Source organism: Bubalus kerabau, chromosome 4 (genome assembly GCF_029407905.1).
Source record: "Bubalus kerabau isolate K-KA32 ecotype Philippines breed swamp buffalo chromosome 4, PCC_UOA_SB_1v2, whole genome shotgun sequence".
Taxonomy (NCBI): Eukaryota; Metazoa; Chordata; class Mammalia; order Artiodactyla; family Bovidae; genus Bubalus; species Bubalus kerabau.
The window spans coordinates 170,870,992-170,890,160 of record NC_073627.1 but is presented as its reverse complement, the minus strand read 5'-3'; the positions used below and the strand labels follow the sequence as shown (position 1 = coordinate 170,890,160).

Here is a 19,169-nt window from a genome sequence, read left to right as displayed (position 1 = left end):
TCCTTTGCCTATAGTACATCTTTTAGAAATTCTTTCAGTGAGAGCCTGCTAATAATAAATTTAGTGTTGCTTGTCTAAAAATGTTTTTACTTTGCCTTATTTTATGTAGAAATTATTTCTAGATAGAAAGCAGCGGTAGAGAATTTTAATTATAGTAAATGCTATGTTGTATGAAATTTGAAGATGGGAAAGATAAACTTAACATATTTAAGTATCCATCATTTGGTTGTTATTAAACTATTTATGAAGCCCATTGAGGGAAAAAAAACATTTCAAAGTTGTCAGGTAATATTCTACTGTTAATATATAGATTATCAAAGATTAAAATCTCCCATCTGTAAGAAAATGAGATTGATTTCTCATGGTGATTTGTGTATTATTGATAAGAATCAGATAATAAAATAGGGTCCTTTGCATTTGAGGATGTGAAACAAGTCCATGGTTTTTTTATATTCTTTTTATATATTTTATATATAAATATTTTTTATATTTTTTTAAATGTATGACCATCAAAAAGAAAGATGAAAAGACATTAGCACAATTGGAGAACAAATCAACAGGAAATACATGTGTCTTTACAAGATAAGCGGGAATAGATTAGAGAAGAATTTCCATAAAATAGCCAAAGCAGTCGTCTTTTAGCATTCCAAGGGTATAATGATACAAGTCTAATTCTCTTTTCTCGGCTTTCTTTTGTCTTTAGTACAAGTTTCTGTGTAGTTGTACCCAATCAATACATTGGAGCAGATTTCCCCTGGAGTAATTTCTCATTTGTGGTGGAATACAATTTTGTAGAAAACTCTTGTTGGACTGAACATTGTGAAAAATTGAATATTCCTTACATGGCCTTTAAAGTGATTCTTCCAGACACAGTTTTAAAGAGTAAGAATATAATTTAAATTCTTTTTTTTGCCCCATGACCATAAAAATTTTCTGGTTTTTTATTTCTGATTTATGGAAAGAGAACAAGCTATAGCATTAGAAGACTAGAATTCAAGCTCTAACTTCACCATCATCTGTCTGACCTTGAACAAAGACTTTAACTATCTCTGACCTCATATTCCTCTTTTGAAACTAGCCTTTACTGATTCTATTTGTCTTCATCACTTTAACTTCTAAATTTTACTTATAATAACACAATTTAATTATGTCTAATCTTAATCACGACTGAGCGACCAAACTGAACTGCATCTTAATCTGACTTTTATGCAACAGTATTTTTACTGAATTTCAGGGAAAATATGTAATAGTATGTTGACTGACACAGAGAACTTTTAATATGCAACAAAAACTGTGCACAAATGCTTGGAAAAGAGTCTAAACCACTTTACATAGCATTAGGTTTCTTTGTATTTCTCAGTAATGCTTCACATGATTAAGGTTGTGAATTCTCAGATCCACTACATGAAAAACCCTATATGTGTTTAGTCACAGTGCTCCTCTCTTTCAAAACTTGCCATAAGTTAACTTTCCATTCACCTCGAGTAGGAAATTTTAATTCTGAGACATTCCAACTCAATTCTAAAAATACAGTCACTGTAATTATTACTTTGGAATCTTTGATATATAGAATTAAGTGTTGCTGTTCAGTTGCTAAGTCATGTCCTACTCTTGTAGAATTTGTGAACATCATTAAATGATTAAAACATGGGTCCAAGAAAGGATAATACATAAGCATTCACCTTTGAACTTAAATTATTCAAACAATTCCTTATTTGGGTCATTTACAATGCTTTGATTTTCTACTATTATACCACAAGATTTATAGGAATTTATGTATCTTATATATCTTTATGTATTTGTTCTCAGAAGTAAAAACTCTAAGGTAAAATGAGTTTCTGGGTCAAAGGTGTGCACACGTTTATATATTGCTAATATCTTTGCAGAAATTCTATCCCAGTTTATATCTATGCAGAAAGTATGAGAGGATCTTTTCCCTCATGTTTTTACTTTGAGTAGGTATTATTAATCTTTTAAATTTCTGAGAGGATTAGAGACGGATAATATTTTACAGTTGTGTTACTTTGCATTTCTTTGATTATCTGTATCATTTCATAAGTGAATTGATCTTGCATAGCCATTCTTCTGTAAACTGCCTGTTTATGTCCTTCATCCACTTATCTATTGAGGCATATAATTTTTGTCCTATTGATCTATAACACTCCTTATGGATTATTGTACATAACTTTAAATTTTGATATAAATCAGTATATATATTTATACAGGAAATGTCCAACAAATACTAACTGAATAAGGCAGATATTAATATTCAGGTAGAGTATGATCCTATTTTTTCCTTTATTTTTTCAAGTGCATGTACATGTGTAAGTATAGACAAGTAAACATATATGAAAATAGTTTGGAAGTATATGTTGAACTCTGTTCTTAGTATATAGTAGTTTTAATAAGTAATAAATGTTTTATTTCTGGATAGTAGAATAACATGGAGAAGGAAATGGCAACCCACTCCAGTATGCTTGCCTAGAGAATCCCGTGGACAGAGGAGCCTGGTAAGCTGCTGTCCATGGGGTTGCACAGAGTCGGACACGACTGAGGCGACTTAGCAAGCATGCATGCATTGGAGAAGGAAATGGCAACCCACTCCACTATTCTTGCCTGGAGAATCCCAGGGACAGAGGAGCCTGGTGGGCTGCCGTCTATGGGGTCGCACAGAGTCGGACCCGACTGAAGTGACTTAGCAGCAGCACCAGCAGTAGAATAACATGTGGTTTTTATTTTATTCTTCAGGCCTTTATTCTGAATTCATATTTTTTCAATGAACATGTTTTATTTTTATACTACTCCTTGAATATATGTCTGTTATTCTCATGTTTAGTAAAAAGAGGAAGAACAGAGGGAGGAGAAAAAAGAGACATATTGATCATGTTTTTCATATTTAGGAAGCAGCTTGCTTGATAGTTTTGGTGGTTTTCTCTTGGAAATTCAGATTCCATATATGTTTTTTGCATCTGAAGGACTTCTTAATACTCCAGAAATACTACGGTTGTTAGAATCCAAGTAAGTTATTGATTCCATAACTTTAGCAAAGATATATATATACCATAATGGACTAAATATTATGTTATAATGTGGCACTATTTCTTTCTGATTCAAGCCTGGAATTACATCACACAAGATAGTTTTCCATAGAGTTTATGTCAATTTAAACTTCTCTCCCTATAGCATACCATCATACATATTGAATATTGTCTTTTTTGGTATATATCAATTTTATAGAGAAATAATATTTATTTCAATTCATATTTTAATTGCATTTCTACTGTTACCAACAAATATAAATATTTTATGTTGGGGGTGGTTTCTGCAAACTGCATGGTCATATCTTTGGGTCACTGATATTGAGAATGAGTATTCTGATTTAGAGGACTTTAAATACTGCTTAGGGACTCCCCTGGTGGTCTAGTGGTTAGGACTTTGCTTTCCAATGCAGGAGGTGCTGGTTCAATCCCTAGCTGGGGAGCTAAGATCCCTCATGCCTCGCTGCCAAAAAAAGCAAAGCATAAAACAGAAGTAAAACTGTAACCAATTCAATAAAGACTTAAAAAAATACTGCCTTGGAATCAAGATTATGAAGTTCTGAATGAATTCTCAAGTTTTTAGGCCTTTCAAATGATATAAAAACTTTATCATAGCATACAAGTTGTCACAGAAAGATTAGACATTGGGCTCTCTATATCAAGGAAGGATAATTATGCTGTGACCTTAGTTAAAATGCAGATCTATTTTCCATGCTTTTGTTTTTTGTATCTTAAGACTGTGGGGCATTCAAGAAAACTATGAGCTTATAAAAGTTAGTTAAAATCTAGATCACTTTTTAGGAGAAAGAAAAGAAAATTTTGATAAATGTAGAATGTTTTGATTTAATGAATTATTACTTATGGAGCCAGAATAAATTGATCAAGATGTTTATAATAGGGGGATTCCCTGGTCATCCAGTGGTTAGGACTCCCTGCTCTCACTACCTAGGGCTGGGTTCAGTCCTTAGTGGGAGAACTAAAATCCCTCAGGCTGTGCAGGCACTGACAAAGGCACAGCCCCCCAAAACCCCAAAACCAAGCAAACACAAAAGACATTTATAATAGTATCATATACAGTAATATTTAGCAAAATACATAAGGCAGCACATATCTCAACTAATCTGTCATAGACTGAATAATTCAAAGTCTATATAATTCATAGTCTGAATTATTCATAAACTCAAGTTTATAAAGTAGAATAAATTGACGTATGAAATTTGCAAAGTCATTCAAATAGTCTGATATGCCAGAGGACAATCTAGTTTTTCTTAAAGAATTTTTCTTAGCCATATGTCACCCAAAAATACTGTATTTTACAGCTATAACATCACACTAGTGGAGAGATGCTGCAGCGAGTCACTGAAACTCTTTGGAGGTACAGAGCATTATGTGGTGATGACAATTGATGAGCACACTGCTGTAATTTTGCAGGTAAAACTATACAGTAAAAAAATGTAAATCAAATGTATTAAAATGTATGTGTCACCATGTAAACATTATCAGAGATTATAGTTTAAAGAGCTTCAGTTCAGTTCAGTTCAGTCACTCAGTCGTGTCTGACTCTTTGCAACCCCATGAATTGCAGCACGCCAGGCCTCCCTGTCCATCACCAACTCCCGGAGTTCACCCAAACTCATGTCCATTGAGTCGGTGATGCCATCCAACCATCTCATCCTCTGTTGTTCCTTCTCCTTCTGCCCTCAATCTTTCCCAGCATCAGGTCTTTTCAAATGAGACAGTTCTTCGAATCAGGTGGCCAAAGTATTCGAGTTTCAGCTTCAACATGAGTCCTTCCAATGAACACTCAGGACTGATCTCCTTTAGGATGGACGGGTTGGATCTCCTTGCAGTCCAAGGGACTCTCAAGAGCCTTCTCCAACACCACAGTTCAAAAGCATCAATTCTTCAGCACTCAGCTTTCTTCACAGTCCAACTCTCACATCCATATATGACTGCTGGAAAAACCATAGCCTTGACTAGATGGACCTTTGTTGGCAAAGTAATGTCTCTGCTTTTCAATATGCTATCTAGGTTGGTCATAACTTTCCTTCCAAGGAGTAAGCATATTTTAATTTCATGGCTGTAGTCACCATCTGCAGTGATTTTGAAGCCCCAAAAAATAAAGTCTGACACTGTTTCCACTGTTTCCCCATCTATTTCCCATGAAGTGATGGGACCAGATGCCATGATCTTCGTTTTAACTACACTCTATTCATGATTTCTTCCAAAACTTTGCAAAAGGGCCATAAGTGCTAAAATCATCACTGTGGAAAATGGCTATTACCAGCCTTTTTCAATACCTTATAATTTTTAACATACTTTAAGAAGGCAGAGCAAATAGAAACTCTTTAATATTATGTCAGTTCAGTTCAGTTGCTCAGTCATGTCTGACTATTTGTATCCCCATGGACTGCAGCACACCAGGCTTCCCTGTCTATCACCAACTCCCGGAGTTTGCTTAAACTCATATCCAGCCAGTGATGCCATTCAACCATCTTATCCTCTGTTGTCCCCTTCTCCTCCCGCCTTCAATCTTTCCCAGCACCAGAGTCTTTTCTAATGAGTCAGTTCTTTGCATCAGGTATCCAAAGTATTAGACCTTCAGCTTCAGCATCAGTCCTTCCAATGAATATTCAGGACTGATTTCCTTTAGGATTGATTAGTTTGATCTCCTTACAGTCCAGGGGACTCTCAAGAGTCTTCTCCAACACCACAGTTAAAAAGCATCAATTCTTCAGTGCTCAGCTTTCTTTATGGTCCAACTCTCACATCCATACATGACTATTGGAAAAACCACAGCTTTGACTAGATGGACCATTGTCGGCAAAGTAATGTCTCTGCTTTTTAATATGCTATGTTTGTCATAACCTTTCTTTCAAGGAGCAAGCACCTTTTAATTGCATGGTTGCAGACAGCATCTGCAGTGATTTTGGAGCCCAAGAAAATAAAGTCTGTCATTGTTTCCATTGTTTCCCCATCTATTTGCCATGAAGTGATGGGACCGGATGCCATGATCTTAGTTTTTTGAATGTTTAGTTTTAAGCCAGATTTTTCACTCTCCTCTATCACTTTCATCAAGATGCTCTTTAGTTCTTCGCTTTCTGCCATAAGGATGGTGTCATCTGCATATCTGAGGTTATTGATATTTCTCCCTGCAATCTTGATTCCAGCTTTTTTAACACACTTTAAGAAGATAGAACAAATATAAAATCTTTAATATTATGTACTGACCTATTTTAAAATACATTTATGGAATAATTATAGTGTTAAAACTTTTAAAAATCAAATTCTAGCCACTGTTTCTTAAAAGGAACTAACATACTAGTCTGTAACTGATAATATGAGATTTCCTCTAAAGTGGGGATTGCCTATAAATAAGGCAGTTTTTTAAAAGAGAGAGAAGATCTCTTTAAAAATTCATATATTTTTGAATTTAAGGTATATGAATCTCCCTGATATGTTTGCTTGATTGGAATGCAAATTACAATTAATTTAATAGTGTGGGAGTGGAGAGCAGAAACCAGTTTGATGGTATGGAGTATACATTAAGGTAGAAGTCTGATGAAAAAAAAAAAAAAGAAGTCTGATGACAAGCAAATATAATAATGTAAGAATTATATGACAGAAACAAAAAAACTGTTAGAAAAGTTCTTATAGGATATTGTGTCTTACATATTTAAATTTCTTAAATAACAATTATTTGTGGGAGGGATACCCTGTTTGGGAAAACTTTTAATCCTTGCTTACATTACATAATTTACTGTTAGAATAAAACACTTCCTGAATTATTCGTTCTATCAAAAATTAATTTTGTTAAAGGAGATAAGGGATTCTAGATCATCAGTGAGAAATTCCAATAAATCTATTAGCTGCGTTTTCATCTTCCTTAAATAAGTATTTAGTAGAGATCATCAGTGAGAAATTCCAATAAATCTATTAGCTGCGTTTTCATCTTCCTTAAATAAGTATTTAGTACAGATCATCCCACAGGGTTTTGTCCTTAAGAGTAGTCAGATCCGAGTCTACAGAGGATTTTGCCCAAATAGGAGCACTCTGTAGGCTGCTTTCTTCCTGTCTAGGACTTTGGGAGGTTCATGAACCTTCCTGGCTGAGGCCATCATTAACGGTTTTACATCTATTGTAGCTTTTCCCCTACTGCTTTCAGTGTGACTTTTATTTTTCCATAAAAAGCCCATACCCATGCTTCTTCTCAAGTTATAATTTATATATTATAGATTCTTGAAATATAATAACAATAATTTTATAACAACTGGTCAACCTAGTGAATATTTTAATTTATTTTCTGGTAGGACCTAGAAGAATTAAACTGTGAGAAGGCATCAGACAATATCATTATGAGACTGATGGCATTATCATTCCAGTACAGCTATTGTTGGATAATTTTATATGCCAAAAAGCCATTAAACTCAGAGTAAGTAACACTTCTCCATCCAAAGTCACATATATAACTGTTAAGTTATTCAGTCTTCTTCTTTGAACAAAAGTAGCTATGTCAATTTTCCTCTTGTTCACCTAGTTTGCTTTAAGTAAGGGATTCTCAAGGTGGAAGCAAGTCCATAGGAAGACAAATCAGAATTTTGGAGATGATCTATTTCCCCTGGAAACAGAACAAATCATCTTCCCCTCCTTTTCCTCACTAAGAATTGTTGCCTTAAATGTTTCACTTTTTGTTCATTTTTAATTCTGGATTCATCTGTTATTGCTGCTAAGTCGCTTTAGTCGTGTCCAACTCTGTGTGACCCCATTGACTGCAGCCTACCAGGCTTCTCCATCCATGGGATTCTCCAGGCAAGAACACTGGAGTGGGGTGCCATTTCCTTTTCCAATGCATGAAAGTGGAAAGTGAAAGTGAAGTCGTTCAGTCATGTCCGACTCTTAGTGACCTCATGGACTGCAGCCTACCAGGCTCCTCCATCCATGGGATTTTCCAGGCAACAGTACTGGAGTGGGGAGCCATTGCCTTCTCCCATCTGTTGTTAGGTTGGTGCTAAAGTAAAATTGCAGTTGGTGCAACAGTAATTGAGGTCCAAAAATAATTGCAGTTGACTTTTGCACCAACCTGTTACTTTTGTTCCAGACGCAATTATTATCACTTTTGCACCAACCACAATTACTTTTGAACCACAATTACTTTTTCGCCATCTGCTTAACCTCAATTTCTTCTGCACCAACAGCAATTACTTTTGCACCAATCTAACAAGTCATTCTTAAATCACTCCTCCCTAAAAATCGTGTGAAAATACACTAACTAGCATCTTACTATACTTTCTTCCACTGATGCTCTTAACTGAAAAATTACCCCCCAAACCCATGCCAAGACACTGGCTCTAGTTATCATCATGTGTCTCTCCTTTGCCTCATTCTGAGTTTTATGAATGTACTGCTTTCACTTTCTCCTTTTACTCTTTGAAATCTAGCTTTTGTCTCTACCTCTATACTGATCTCTCTCTCTCAGAGGTCACTCATCATTTGTGGCTTTTTGATGATCAGCTCCAAAAATATTTCTACTTCACTGCCTTGAAGTATTTAAGACTATTGTCAGTGCCTTCTGTCTTGAAACTCTTCAGTTCCATGGCACTTGCATGTTTCTGATCTTCTGTCTCACCATTTCTTCTCTGACTTTACCTCTTCTTCTTCCTTGTCCCAGTCTCGAAATAGATCTGAAATCTCTCTTTTCCTTCTATTTTGTCCATTAGAAATCTTATCCTCTCAATAGCTTCAGTCAACATCTTTCTGCATATAATTATTGTATTTATATCTGCAGCTGCAGTCTCTCTTTGAAATCTCTGACATGTGTCTCTAACTTTACATATAATATTTCCATTCTGATATTCCACAGGCTCTCAAATTTTACGTAGTATGAATTCACTATATTCTCTATTCCGGCCCAAAATGTATCTGCTCTTTTCTTTCCTTTAGCTATTTATGACCATTGCCTCCCTTTCAGTCACCAAGACTGGAAAACAAATGCTATAGATTCAACCAGAGTACTTTCTCTTTCATCTGTCCCCTCACTCTACCTATATTACCAACATTTTGATTCAGATTCTCATTATTCTATGTGGACAATTATAACAAACTACCAATGCTTTCCCCACCTCCAGATGGCTCTCAATGTTACTTTCCATAACCCATCATACACACAATTAATATTCCCAAAACTAGGCTCATATTATTTCACCCTGATAAAATACCTTCACTGACTTTCCCATTATTTCCTGAATACATAGACCATTCACCCTAATATTCAAAATCTTCAGAATATAATCCCAACTTATATTTTCAGGCATACTTTTCACTGCTTTCTATTTCAATCAGAAGTTCTGCTCATTGGCTTGCAAACAGGGTCCTTGCTTTCCTACTTCTAGTTTAATTCATACAGTTCTATCTTTCTACAATATTCCCTGTATATGCATGTACACGCCATCCTGTCCAACTCTTTGTGACTCCATGGACTGTAGCCCACCAGGCTCCTCTCTCCATGGAATTTTCCAGACAAGAATACTGGAGCAAGTTGACATTTCCTTCTCCAGGAGATCTTCTCAGCCCAGGGGGATCAAACCCGCGTGTCTTGCAACTCCTGCTTGGCAGACAGGTTCTTTACCAGGTTAGTCACTAAGGAAACTCCCACCATCGTCCCTACTTCCTCCAACTATTTCATCTGGTGAAACTGTGCCTGTTGTTTAAAGGCCAATCTACTTTTTCTATTCGACCTGTCTTCAGTATCCTCCACTCATGCATACAGATCAATATTTAGTTGTAAACTTTCCATCCTTCAAATTCCTTAGCTCCCTGTTTTTTCCTCATCTTTGATATTTATCATGTTTAGTTTTATACTATCATTTTGGAGCCCTTGCCCTATAGCACTGGCCACGTTGCTTTCACTTGATAGATTCTTGGTAAATACTCCTTGACTGAATGAATCAATCTTTCCAATTAAGCTGCACACTAGTCATTCACTTTTCTAATCTCTACAATAGTACGTAACCCATACCACATCAGTCATAGTAGAAGTTTCAAAAATATTCTTTAGTTATTAGATAAGGCACAGATATCTTATTTAACATTCTTGTTTGACTCCATTTTTGCTTATCTTACTGTACCAAGCTCTTCATATACAATTATCATTATGTGGGGAGAAGTGTAAGTCAGAATGTAAGAATATGAACAACTTGGTTCTTATTACTTCTTCTATTAACAATAATCTCTAGCACTCATTTAACCTAGTTTTTCCTTTCTACCAGAACTGAAAAATTAAAATAATTATTCAGGTCTCAAATCTTCACTTTGAAGATTAATAAAGGCTATAATGCATTTTAAGCTTTATCAAGAACTTGGAGGTATTCTGGATAAACAATTGATTTGAAATTTTTTAAAGTTGTTTTTAGATTGGTATCCACCTAGAGATGCAAATGTAGTACAAGAGATGATAAGAGGAGATTTCCACTTATTTTTATCCAGATTTTCATGAAAAAATTAAGTAATAGTCTGAGATAGATTTATGTTCAGGGTGTGAAGAATTATCATTTATTCACAATAATATATTATTCTAAAATGTAGTTCTTTCCAGACTTCTAGGTATCTCAGTTCCATATTTCTAGAAGATTGGAACATTTTAAAAGTATTTTAATTAACTGACCAAATGAGAAAAATTGAAACTACAAAATAAATTGTTCCAGTTATCACTACCTTAGTCATTCATGCCATTAGTTCTTGCTTGAGAAAAAGTGCTAGGAATCCCCAAGACAACTCCCAAGTTTGGTGCTTTGTTAGGAGTATTCATAGCACTGAGCATATTCTTGTGCTCATGGCTATGATTTATTACAGTGAACAGTTACAAAGCAAACTCAGCAAAGGGGGAAAGGGTATGGAGCAAATTCCAGGGTAAACTAGGAGGAAGCTTCCAAGAGTCCTCTCCTAGTAGAGTCACACAGAACATGCTTAATTTTCCCAGCAACGAGTTGTGCCCACACTTGTGAAATGTTGTCTATCAGGAAACTCACCAGACACTGACTGCCCAGGGCATTTATTAAGAGCTAGTCACAAATCCAAACTCTAGACTCCAAAAAGAAAGCAAGTGTTCAATAGAAACCACATTGTTCATACAAACAGTTTAGGCGCAGTGAGCCAGGCTCTCTTATCAGCCACTCTTATGAAAACAGCTTGCCTGAAAAAGAAGCCAGCAGACGAAAGAAGAGGCAGGAAATTAAGAAAGCCATTGCCTCAGTGACGTGGTTCGAATTCCAGGGTCCAACAATGTCTTCTCCTGGACCCACAGTGATATGAACCAATAAATTTCTTTTTTGTTGCTTGGAGTACTTAAAGGGGATAAAGGTAATAGAAATATTCACTCACAGCTCAAGAGTCACATTTGACCTGCTTAATAACTATAGAAGGAAAAAAGGGGTGTTTTTAAGAATTATTGAGATATAACTGATTTATAAGATTGTGTAAGTTTAAGGAGTACAATCTGTTGATTTGATATATTTATATGTTGCTGTTTAGTCATTGAGTCATGTCTGACTTTTTGTGACCCTATGGACTGTAGCCTCATAGGCTCCTCTGTCAGTGGGATTCTCCAGGCAAGAATACTGCAGTGGGGAGCCATTCCCTCTCCAGGGTATCTTCCCAACCCAGAGATCAAACCCAGGTCTCCCACACTGCAGGCAGATTCCTTGCCATCTGAGCCACTGGAGAAGCCCCTGTATTTATATATTGCAATATAATTATAATTATCACCTTGGTGTTAGTTAACACCTCCATCACATCACATAATGATCATTTTAAAGAGTGTTTTTTTCCCCCAACAGTTCAGGGAAAAGCCTCAGGGAGAAATCTAGTTATTCTTACTTTGGTCATGTGTTCATATCTGAACCTGATACTTTGGCCAGGAAGATGAAGTATTCTATTTGGCTAGGTTTCAATCACATAGCCATCCCTGGGGCCAGTAAGAGGATAAGTTAAACTTCTCCCCACCCCGCCCCCACCCCCCAACAGAGCATTCTCTAGATTTAACAGTACTGTTGAAGAAAGGAGGTGGAATTGTTTTTACAAAAGAGTGCTGAGTAGACAAAAAATATGACATTATGACATGTGGAAAATAAAATAAATTTTTAATAAGTACAATCAGACATCAAATGAGTAGAATATAATAACATATATATATATTTTAGGTACCATCTTACAGAAAAGACTCTTCATCACCTAGCACTGATTTATGCAGCTTTGGTTTCATCTGGGCTAAAATCAGAAGAACTGGATGTAAAGGTATTCTTTTTCTATATGTTTGTTCATGAGTATTTTTCATAAACCAAAATTATAATGAAACTCAACTGCCCCGTGAGAAGAAACATTACATGGGTAAACTAAAAAAATATTGAAAGCCATATAAAGAACAGTTTTCAAATTAACATATATTCTTTAAACTTAAATTTCTACTCTAAAAGCCTTTAATGAATTTAAATTCATAAATTGTCTCTACCTCTGACATTTTTTGGAAACATGTCAGAATATGAATAAAATTAAATATCCCTTGATCAAAAATATTCACTTATGGAAGATATACTGTTTATATCTATATAAAATAGAAATTTTATGACGTATGAATAGAGCAATACCTTGGTGATCTCTAATCAATCTTCTTTCTTGGCTTTGTTCAATGTCCCACTCTGACGTTTAGATAGTTTCTCCAAATGGAGGGCTCAGTTCTCTACTGTTATCACTTTATATTCTTTCTTTGATAAACTCAGACATTTCCCACAAATTTAGCTTTCATGTCTAAGAAAATCCTTAACATTTTCCTAACTTTTCTTAAAGTCTGCACCAATATTCTAGAATTCTACTGGAAATGCCTACATGAATATCCCACAGGTACCTCAAACTCTGCATATCCAAAACACAATTTGTATCCTCCCCCAAGGCAATGGCACCCCACTCCAGTACTCTTGCCTGGAAAATCCCATGGACGGAGGAGCCTGGTAGGCTGCAGTCCATGGGATCTCTAAGAGTCGGACACGACTGAGCGACTTCACTTTCACTTTTCACTTTCATGCATTGGAGAAGGAAATGGCAACCCACTCCAGTGTTCTTGCCTGGAGAATCCCAGGGACAGAGGAGCCTGGTAGGAGGCCATCTATGGGGTCGCACAGAGTTGGACACGACTTAGCAGCAGCAGCAGCAAAACAAATACATGGCCAGTTATTTGCACAGTAAAAATGGGTTTGTATGGGATCAACAAATAATTGCAATTTAGGGTCTGCAACATTAGAAACCATGGGAAATATGGGAAACCATGTGCAAGTCCAGGTGCAGAAAGGAGAGGGGAACTCTTTTAAAGAGGGAAAAAGAAAGTTGGAAAGTTATAATAAACAAAGAGTCCATTGGAGGAGTTGAGCGTTCAAAGTATAGTGACTTTTCATCAGTGGAGTTGTGACAGTCTCTCATTGGCTGAACTCTTGCCAGGAAAGAAGAAGAAGTATTTCTTCTTACTGGACTCTGCTGTCATGGTAGGACATGAGAGCTCCTCCTTCTGGTCTCCTAACTGTATTTTAATTAACATTTTTGTTAACTTTTACACCTAGTTTATGGCATTACTATTCTAAGCTAATCAGTAGCAAAATCCTCCCTTTAACTCTGCAGCGTCTCTAGATTATGCCTCTCCTTGCTACTCCCATTGCTATTTCCCTAAATAAAGGCCTTTACCTCGTATTTGGAGTTTTTTCCTAATTAATCTCCTTATTTCTACTCTTTTCCCACTCCCATGCATCATGTATATTGACACAATTACATTTCTGAAATACAGATGTGATACTTCACTACCGAGACTGCAAGCTCCTAAAGGAAAGGGAATATGTTTTTTCGTTTTTGTCTTCCTAGCACTAAGCAGAGCCCACATAGCAAGCTCTTGAAAAATATGTTGTTGAGTTGAATTGTCTTGCTCAAAAGATCTTCTACAGCCTCCTACATCATCAAAATAGAGTTGACCCCAGCTGATTCAAACTCCTCCACAATTTGACCCATAGCTTAGCTGTGTCTGACTCTTTGGGACCCCATGGACTGTAGCCCATCACCAGGCTCTTCTGTCCATGGAATTCTCTAGTCAGGAATATTGGAGTGGGTTGCCGTTTCCTTCTCCAGGGGATCTTCCTGACCCAAGGATCGAATCCTGTCTCCTGCACTGCAGGCAGGTTCTTTACCATCTGAGTCACCAGGGAAGCCCTAGTAATCCTAGAATCCTTAAAGATATTATTCTACTCACCATTTCCTGAATATGTCTCCACACTATCACCTCTCAGCCATGTGATTCTGTCCTGTCTTTCCCCAGAAATGCTATTCCTTTAAACATTATTGCCTTTAAAAAAATTTGCCCCAATTATACTTGAGATAAATTTCTCCTCCCATCCTCCAAATAACATTTCATATCTTTATTATAATATAAGGTATTTATTCATGTATCATCCACTCTGAACCATCAGAACTAGGCACTTTTCCTTGTAAAACCTATAGCATTCTAGCACAGTGTTTTGTACACAGTAAAAATATTCCACAAACATCCACTGAATAGAATTCAGTGAAAGCAGAACCTGTTAAGAAAATCATCAAATGATCTATTTGAAATAAAATCCAGATAATTTTGATCTTATGATGCATTTTTAACAAAGAAATACAATTCTCAGAAAAGTTATCTGAATAAATGTATATTTCTCAATTATTCACTCAAGGGAGGTTTCACCACTTAATCAGCCTCTTTTCTCTTCACTTAATAGTGAGCAGTGCAAAACATGATTTAGAGAATCATTTTATTCTTCTCTACATGGGGTATCTGATACCAATAAGTGACAGTATTCAGGTACAGTGACATGGCCTACAAAGTATATGTTCCAAGGAAGGCATTTGGGGATGAAATAGGAATTACTGCCCAGGCACAATCCATTCCAAATGAAAGTCTCTTCCTACCTGACTCCAACTATTCCAAAAGCTTTTCAAGTTTTCCTAATGCTCTTAAAAATAGGTCCATTTTTCCATGAAAGTTGAGAAACAAATATGATCAAATTGCTCTAATTTTGTTATTAATATATCACCAATACTCAAGCCTCCCGTTCTCCTACTTGATGACATTGTTACATTAAAGGGAGTTACCTAAACATATTATTTTAGAATAATTTGGTAATATGGCTTTTGGCTTTTCAGTTCAGTTCAGTCGCTCAGTCATGTCCAACTCTTTGCAACCCCATGGATGGCTCCCTGTCCATCACCAAGCTCCCGGAGCTTACTCAAACTTATGTCCATTTAGTCAGTGATGCCATCCAACCATCTATCTCATCCTCTGTCATCCCCTCCTCCTCCTGCCTTCAAACTTTCCCAGCATCAGGGTCTTTTCAAATGAGTCAGTTCTTCACATCAGATGGCCAAAGTATTGGAGTTTCAGCTGCAACATCAGTCCTTCCACTCAACACTCAGGAGTGATTTCCTTTAGGATGGACTGGTTGGATCTCCTGCAGTCCAAGGGACTCTCAAGAGTCTTCTCCAACACCACAGTTCAAAAGCATCAATTCTTTGGCACTCAGCTTTCTTTATAGTCCAACTCTCACATCCATGCATGACTACTGGAAAAACCATAGCCTTGACTAGACAGACCTTTGTTGGCAAAGTAATGTCTTTGCTTTTTAATATGCTGTCTAGGTTGGTCATAACTTCTCTTCAAAGGAGTAAGCATCTTTTAAGTTCATGGCTGCAGTCGCCATCTGCAGTGATTTTGGAGCCGCAAAACATAAAGTCTGCCACTGTTTCCACTGTTTCCCCATCTATTTCCCATGAAGTGATGGGACTAGATGCCATGATCTTAGTTTTCTGAATGTTGAGCTTTAAGCCAACTTTTTCATTCTCTTCTTTCACATTCATCAAGAGGCTCTTTAGTTCTTCTTCACTTTTTGCCATAAGGGTGGTGTCATCTGCATATCTGAGGTTATTGTTATTTCTCCCAGCAATCTTGATTCCAGCTTGTGCTTCTTCCAGCCCAGCATTTCTCATGATGTACTCTGCATACAAGTTAAATAAGCAGAGTGACAATATACAGCCTTGACAGACTCCTTTTCCTATTTGAAACCAGTCTGTTGTTTCATGTCCAGTTCTAACTGTTGCTTCCTGACCTGCATATAGGTTTCTCAAGAGGCAGGTCAGGTGCTCTGGTATTCCCAACTCTTGAAGAATTTTCCACAGTTTATTGTGATCCACACAGTCAAAGGCTTTGGCATAGTCAATAAAGCAGAAATAGATGTTTTTCTGGAACTCTCTTGCTTTTTCCATGATCCACAGATGTTGGCAATTTGATCTCTGGTTCCTCTGCCTTTTCTAAATCCAGCTTGAATATCTGGAAGTTCACAGTTCATGTATTGTTGAAGTTTGGCTTGGAGAATTTTGAGAATTACTTTACTAGTGTGTAAGATGAGTGCAATTGTGCGGTAGTTTGAGCATTCTTTGGCATTGCCTTTCTTAGGGATTGGAATGAAAACTGACCTTTCCCAGTCCTGTGGACACTGCTGAGTTTTCCAAATTTGCTGACATATTGAGTGCAGCACTTTCATAGCATCATCTTTTAGGATTTGAAATAGCTCAACTGGAATTCCATCACCTCCACTAGCTTTGTTCGCAGTGATGCTTTCTAAGGCCCACTTGACTTTGTATTCCAGGATGTTTGGCTCTAGGTGAGTGATCACACCATTGTGATTATCTGGGTCATGAAGATTTTTTTGGTATAGTTCTTCTATGTATTCTTGCCACCTCTTCTTAATATCTTCTGCTTCTGTTAGGTCCATACCATTTCTGTCCTTTATCAAGCCCATCTTTGCATGAAATGTTCCCTTGGTATCTCTAATTTTCTTGAAGAGATCTCTCGTCTTTCCTATTCTATTGTTTTCCTCTATTTCTTTGCACTGATCTCTGAGGAAGGCTTTCTTATCTCTCCTTGCTATTCTTTGGAACCCTGCATTCAAATGGGTATATCTTTGCTCTTCTTTGCTTTTCGCTTCTCTTGTTTTCAAGTTATTTGTAAGGCCTCCCCAGACAGCCATTTTGCTTTTTTGCATTTCTTGGCCTTTTGCATTTTTGGCCTTTAGGGCCGAAAAAAATCCATCAAGTTGGATAACTTTTTTATTTCCAAGCATTTGGAAAGCCTAGCCATAAAAAGAGTATTGCAAAATTTAAATATATTTTCTTAAAGTAAAAGAAAATACTGCTACTATTTTACTGTTAGTATTTCATCCCATATTTTACTCTAAAATTCAAAAAAAGTTCTATCAATTTCTTAAGAACTCTCTTTGTAGAAAAATGTATAGATACACACATGCAAATTTTTGAAAACAATGTTAGGCGGGGGTTCTTGACTCTCCCAAAGTCTAGCTAGGAGCTCCAGAATCCCCACCCTAGAGTATAGGTAACAGTCATTACCATTATAAAATTATGCCCTTTAAAATAAAATTTATATTTAAATGTCTCAGATCTTCTCAAAACATCCAAAACTTTTAATAAAATAAATCTGGAATCAAACCGTGTATTTCTGTGTATTCTGTATATTTAATATAAAGAAAGTCCTTCTTTAGTATGCATATGTTATTGTTCAGTCACTAAGTCATATCTAACTCTTTGTGAACCCAGGGACTGCAACATTCCAGGCTTCCCTGTCCTTCACGATTTCCAGAAATTTGCTCGAACTCATGTCCATTGCTTTGTATTTGTTATTCTTTTGAAAGAAAAGAAAATGTCATAATTATTTTTGTGAAGTTTGTACAGTCTTTGTTTCTTAAGTTTCTACCACTGGACAGAATATTTATATTATTAAGATATGATTGTTTACGGCAGTATTCTCCATCCACTTTAAACTGCTAACCCATGAATTAGTTATCTTTCTGTAAACAAAATCCAAAAGATGAAGAAGATAAAAATAGAAATGAAAGCGGAAGGAAAAGGCTGGCATTTCAGAAGAGAGAACGGCATGGAGGAAAACATAAGTGACAGATAGGAAGTAGGGGGTATTAAAAACTCCTTTTAGAGTTAAGTTTAACACTTCTCAGGTGGCTCAGTGGTGAAGAATCCACCTGCCAATGCAGGAGATGCAGGTTCGATCTCTGGGTCAGGAAGATCCCCTGGAGGAGGAAATGGCAACCCACTCCAGCATTTTTGCCTGGGCAATCCCATAGACAGAGGAGCCTGGAGGGCTACAGTTCACAGTGTCACAGAGTCAGACACGACTGAGTGACTGAGCATGCGGTTTTAACACATATTGACAGGGGTATCTTACCATCAAGTAAGCCATGATTGGATGAACAATTCCAAAAAACATATTAAATCAAAACATATTTTTCTTTTTGAATACAGCATCAAATTAATCTATTAAACATCCTTATTTTTCAACTTTGTTTTTAAAAAATCTTGCACTATATCTTTCAGTCTTATTTTTACATGAGAACTATTAGGTTTAACCTACAAAAAAGCAAAATATTAAATATTACTAGTGACATCCAAATTTCTCTTCTTCTAATACAGATGAAATAAAACACCAAATATGTTTAAAAGACTATACTGCTGCTAAGTTGCTTCAGTCTTGTCCAACTCTGTGTGACCCCATAGACAGCAGCCCACCAGGCTCCCCCATCCCTGGAATTCTCCAGGCAAGAACACTGGAGTGGGTTGCCATTTCCTTCTCCAATGCATGAAGGTGAAAAGTGAAAGTGAAGTCACTCAGTCGTGTCCGACCCTCAGCGACCCCTAGGATGCAGCCTTCCAGGCTGCTCCGTCCATGGGATTTTCCAGGCAACAGTAGTGGAGTGGGGTGCCATTGCCCTCTCCAAAAAGACTACACTCAGATCAGATCAGATCAGATCAGTCGCTCATCGTGTCCGAATCTTTGCAACCCCATGAATTGCAGCACGCCAGGCCTCCCTGTCCATCACCAACTCCTGGAGTTCAATCAGACTCACGTCCATCAAGTCAGTGATGCCATCCGGCCATCTCATCCTCTGTCGTCCCCTTCTCCTCCTGCCCCCAATCCCTCCCAGCATCAGACTCTTTTCCAATGAGTCAACTCTTCGCATGAGGTGGCCAAAGTACTGGAAT

General features: G+C 36.8%; 1 protein-coding gene across 1 annotated transcript in view; it reads left to right on the top strand.

Annotated features, from left to right (window-relative positions):
• SHOC1 (shortage in chiasmata 1) overlaps positions 1-19,169 on the top strand; it is a 90,585-nt gene that overhangs the window by 62,429 nt on the left and 8,987 nt on the right. The window contains exons 20-24 of the mRNA XM_055579319.1: positions 704-882; positions 2,901-3,018; positions 4,358-4,469; positions 7,349-7,470; positions 12,233-12,326. Of these exons, the coding sequence (XP_055435294.1) occupies positions 704-882; positions 2,901-3,018; positions 4,358-4,469; positions 7,349-7,470; positions 12,233-12,326 (625 nt within the window). The remainder of the gene's footprint in view (positions 1-703; positions 883-2,900; positions 3,019-4,357; positions 4,470-7,348; positions 7,471-12,232; positions 12,327-19,169) is intronic.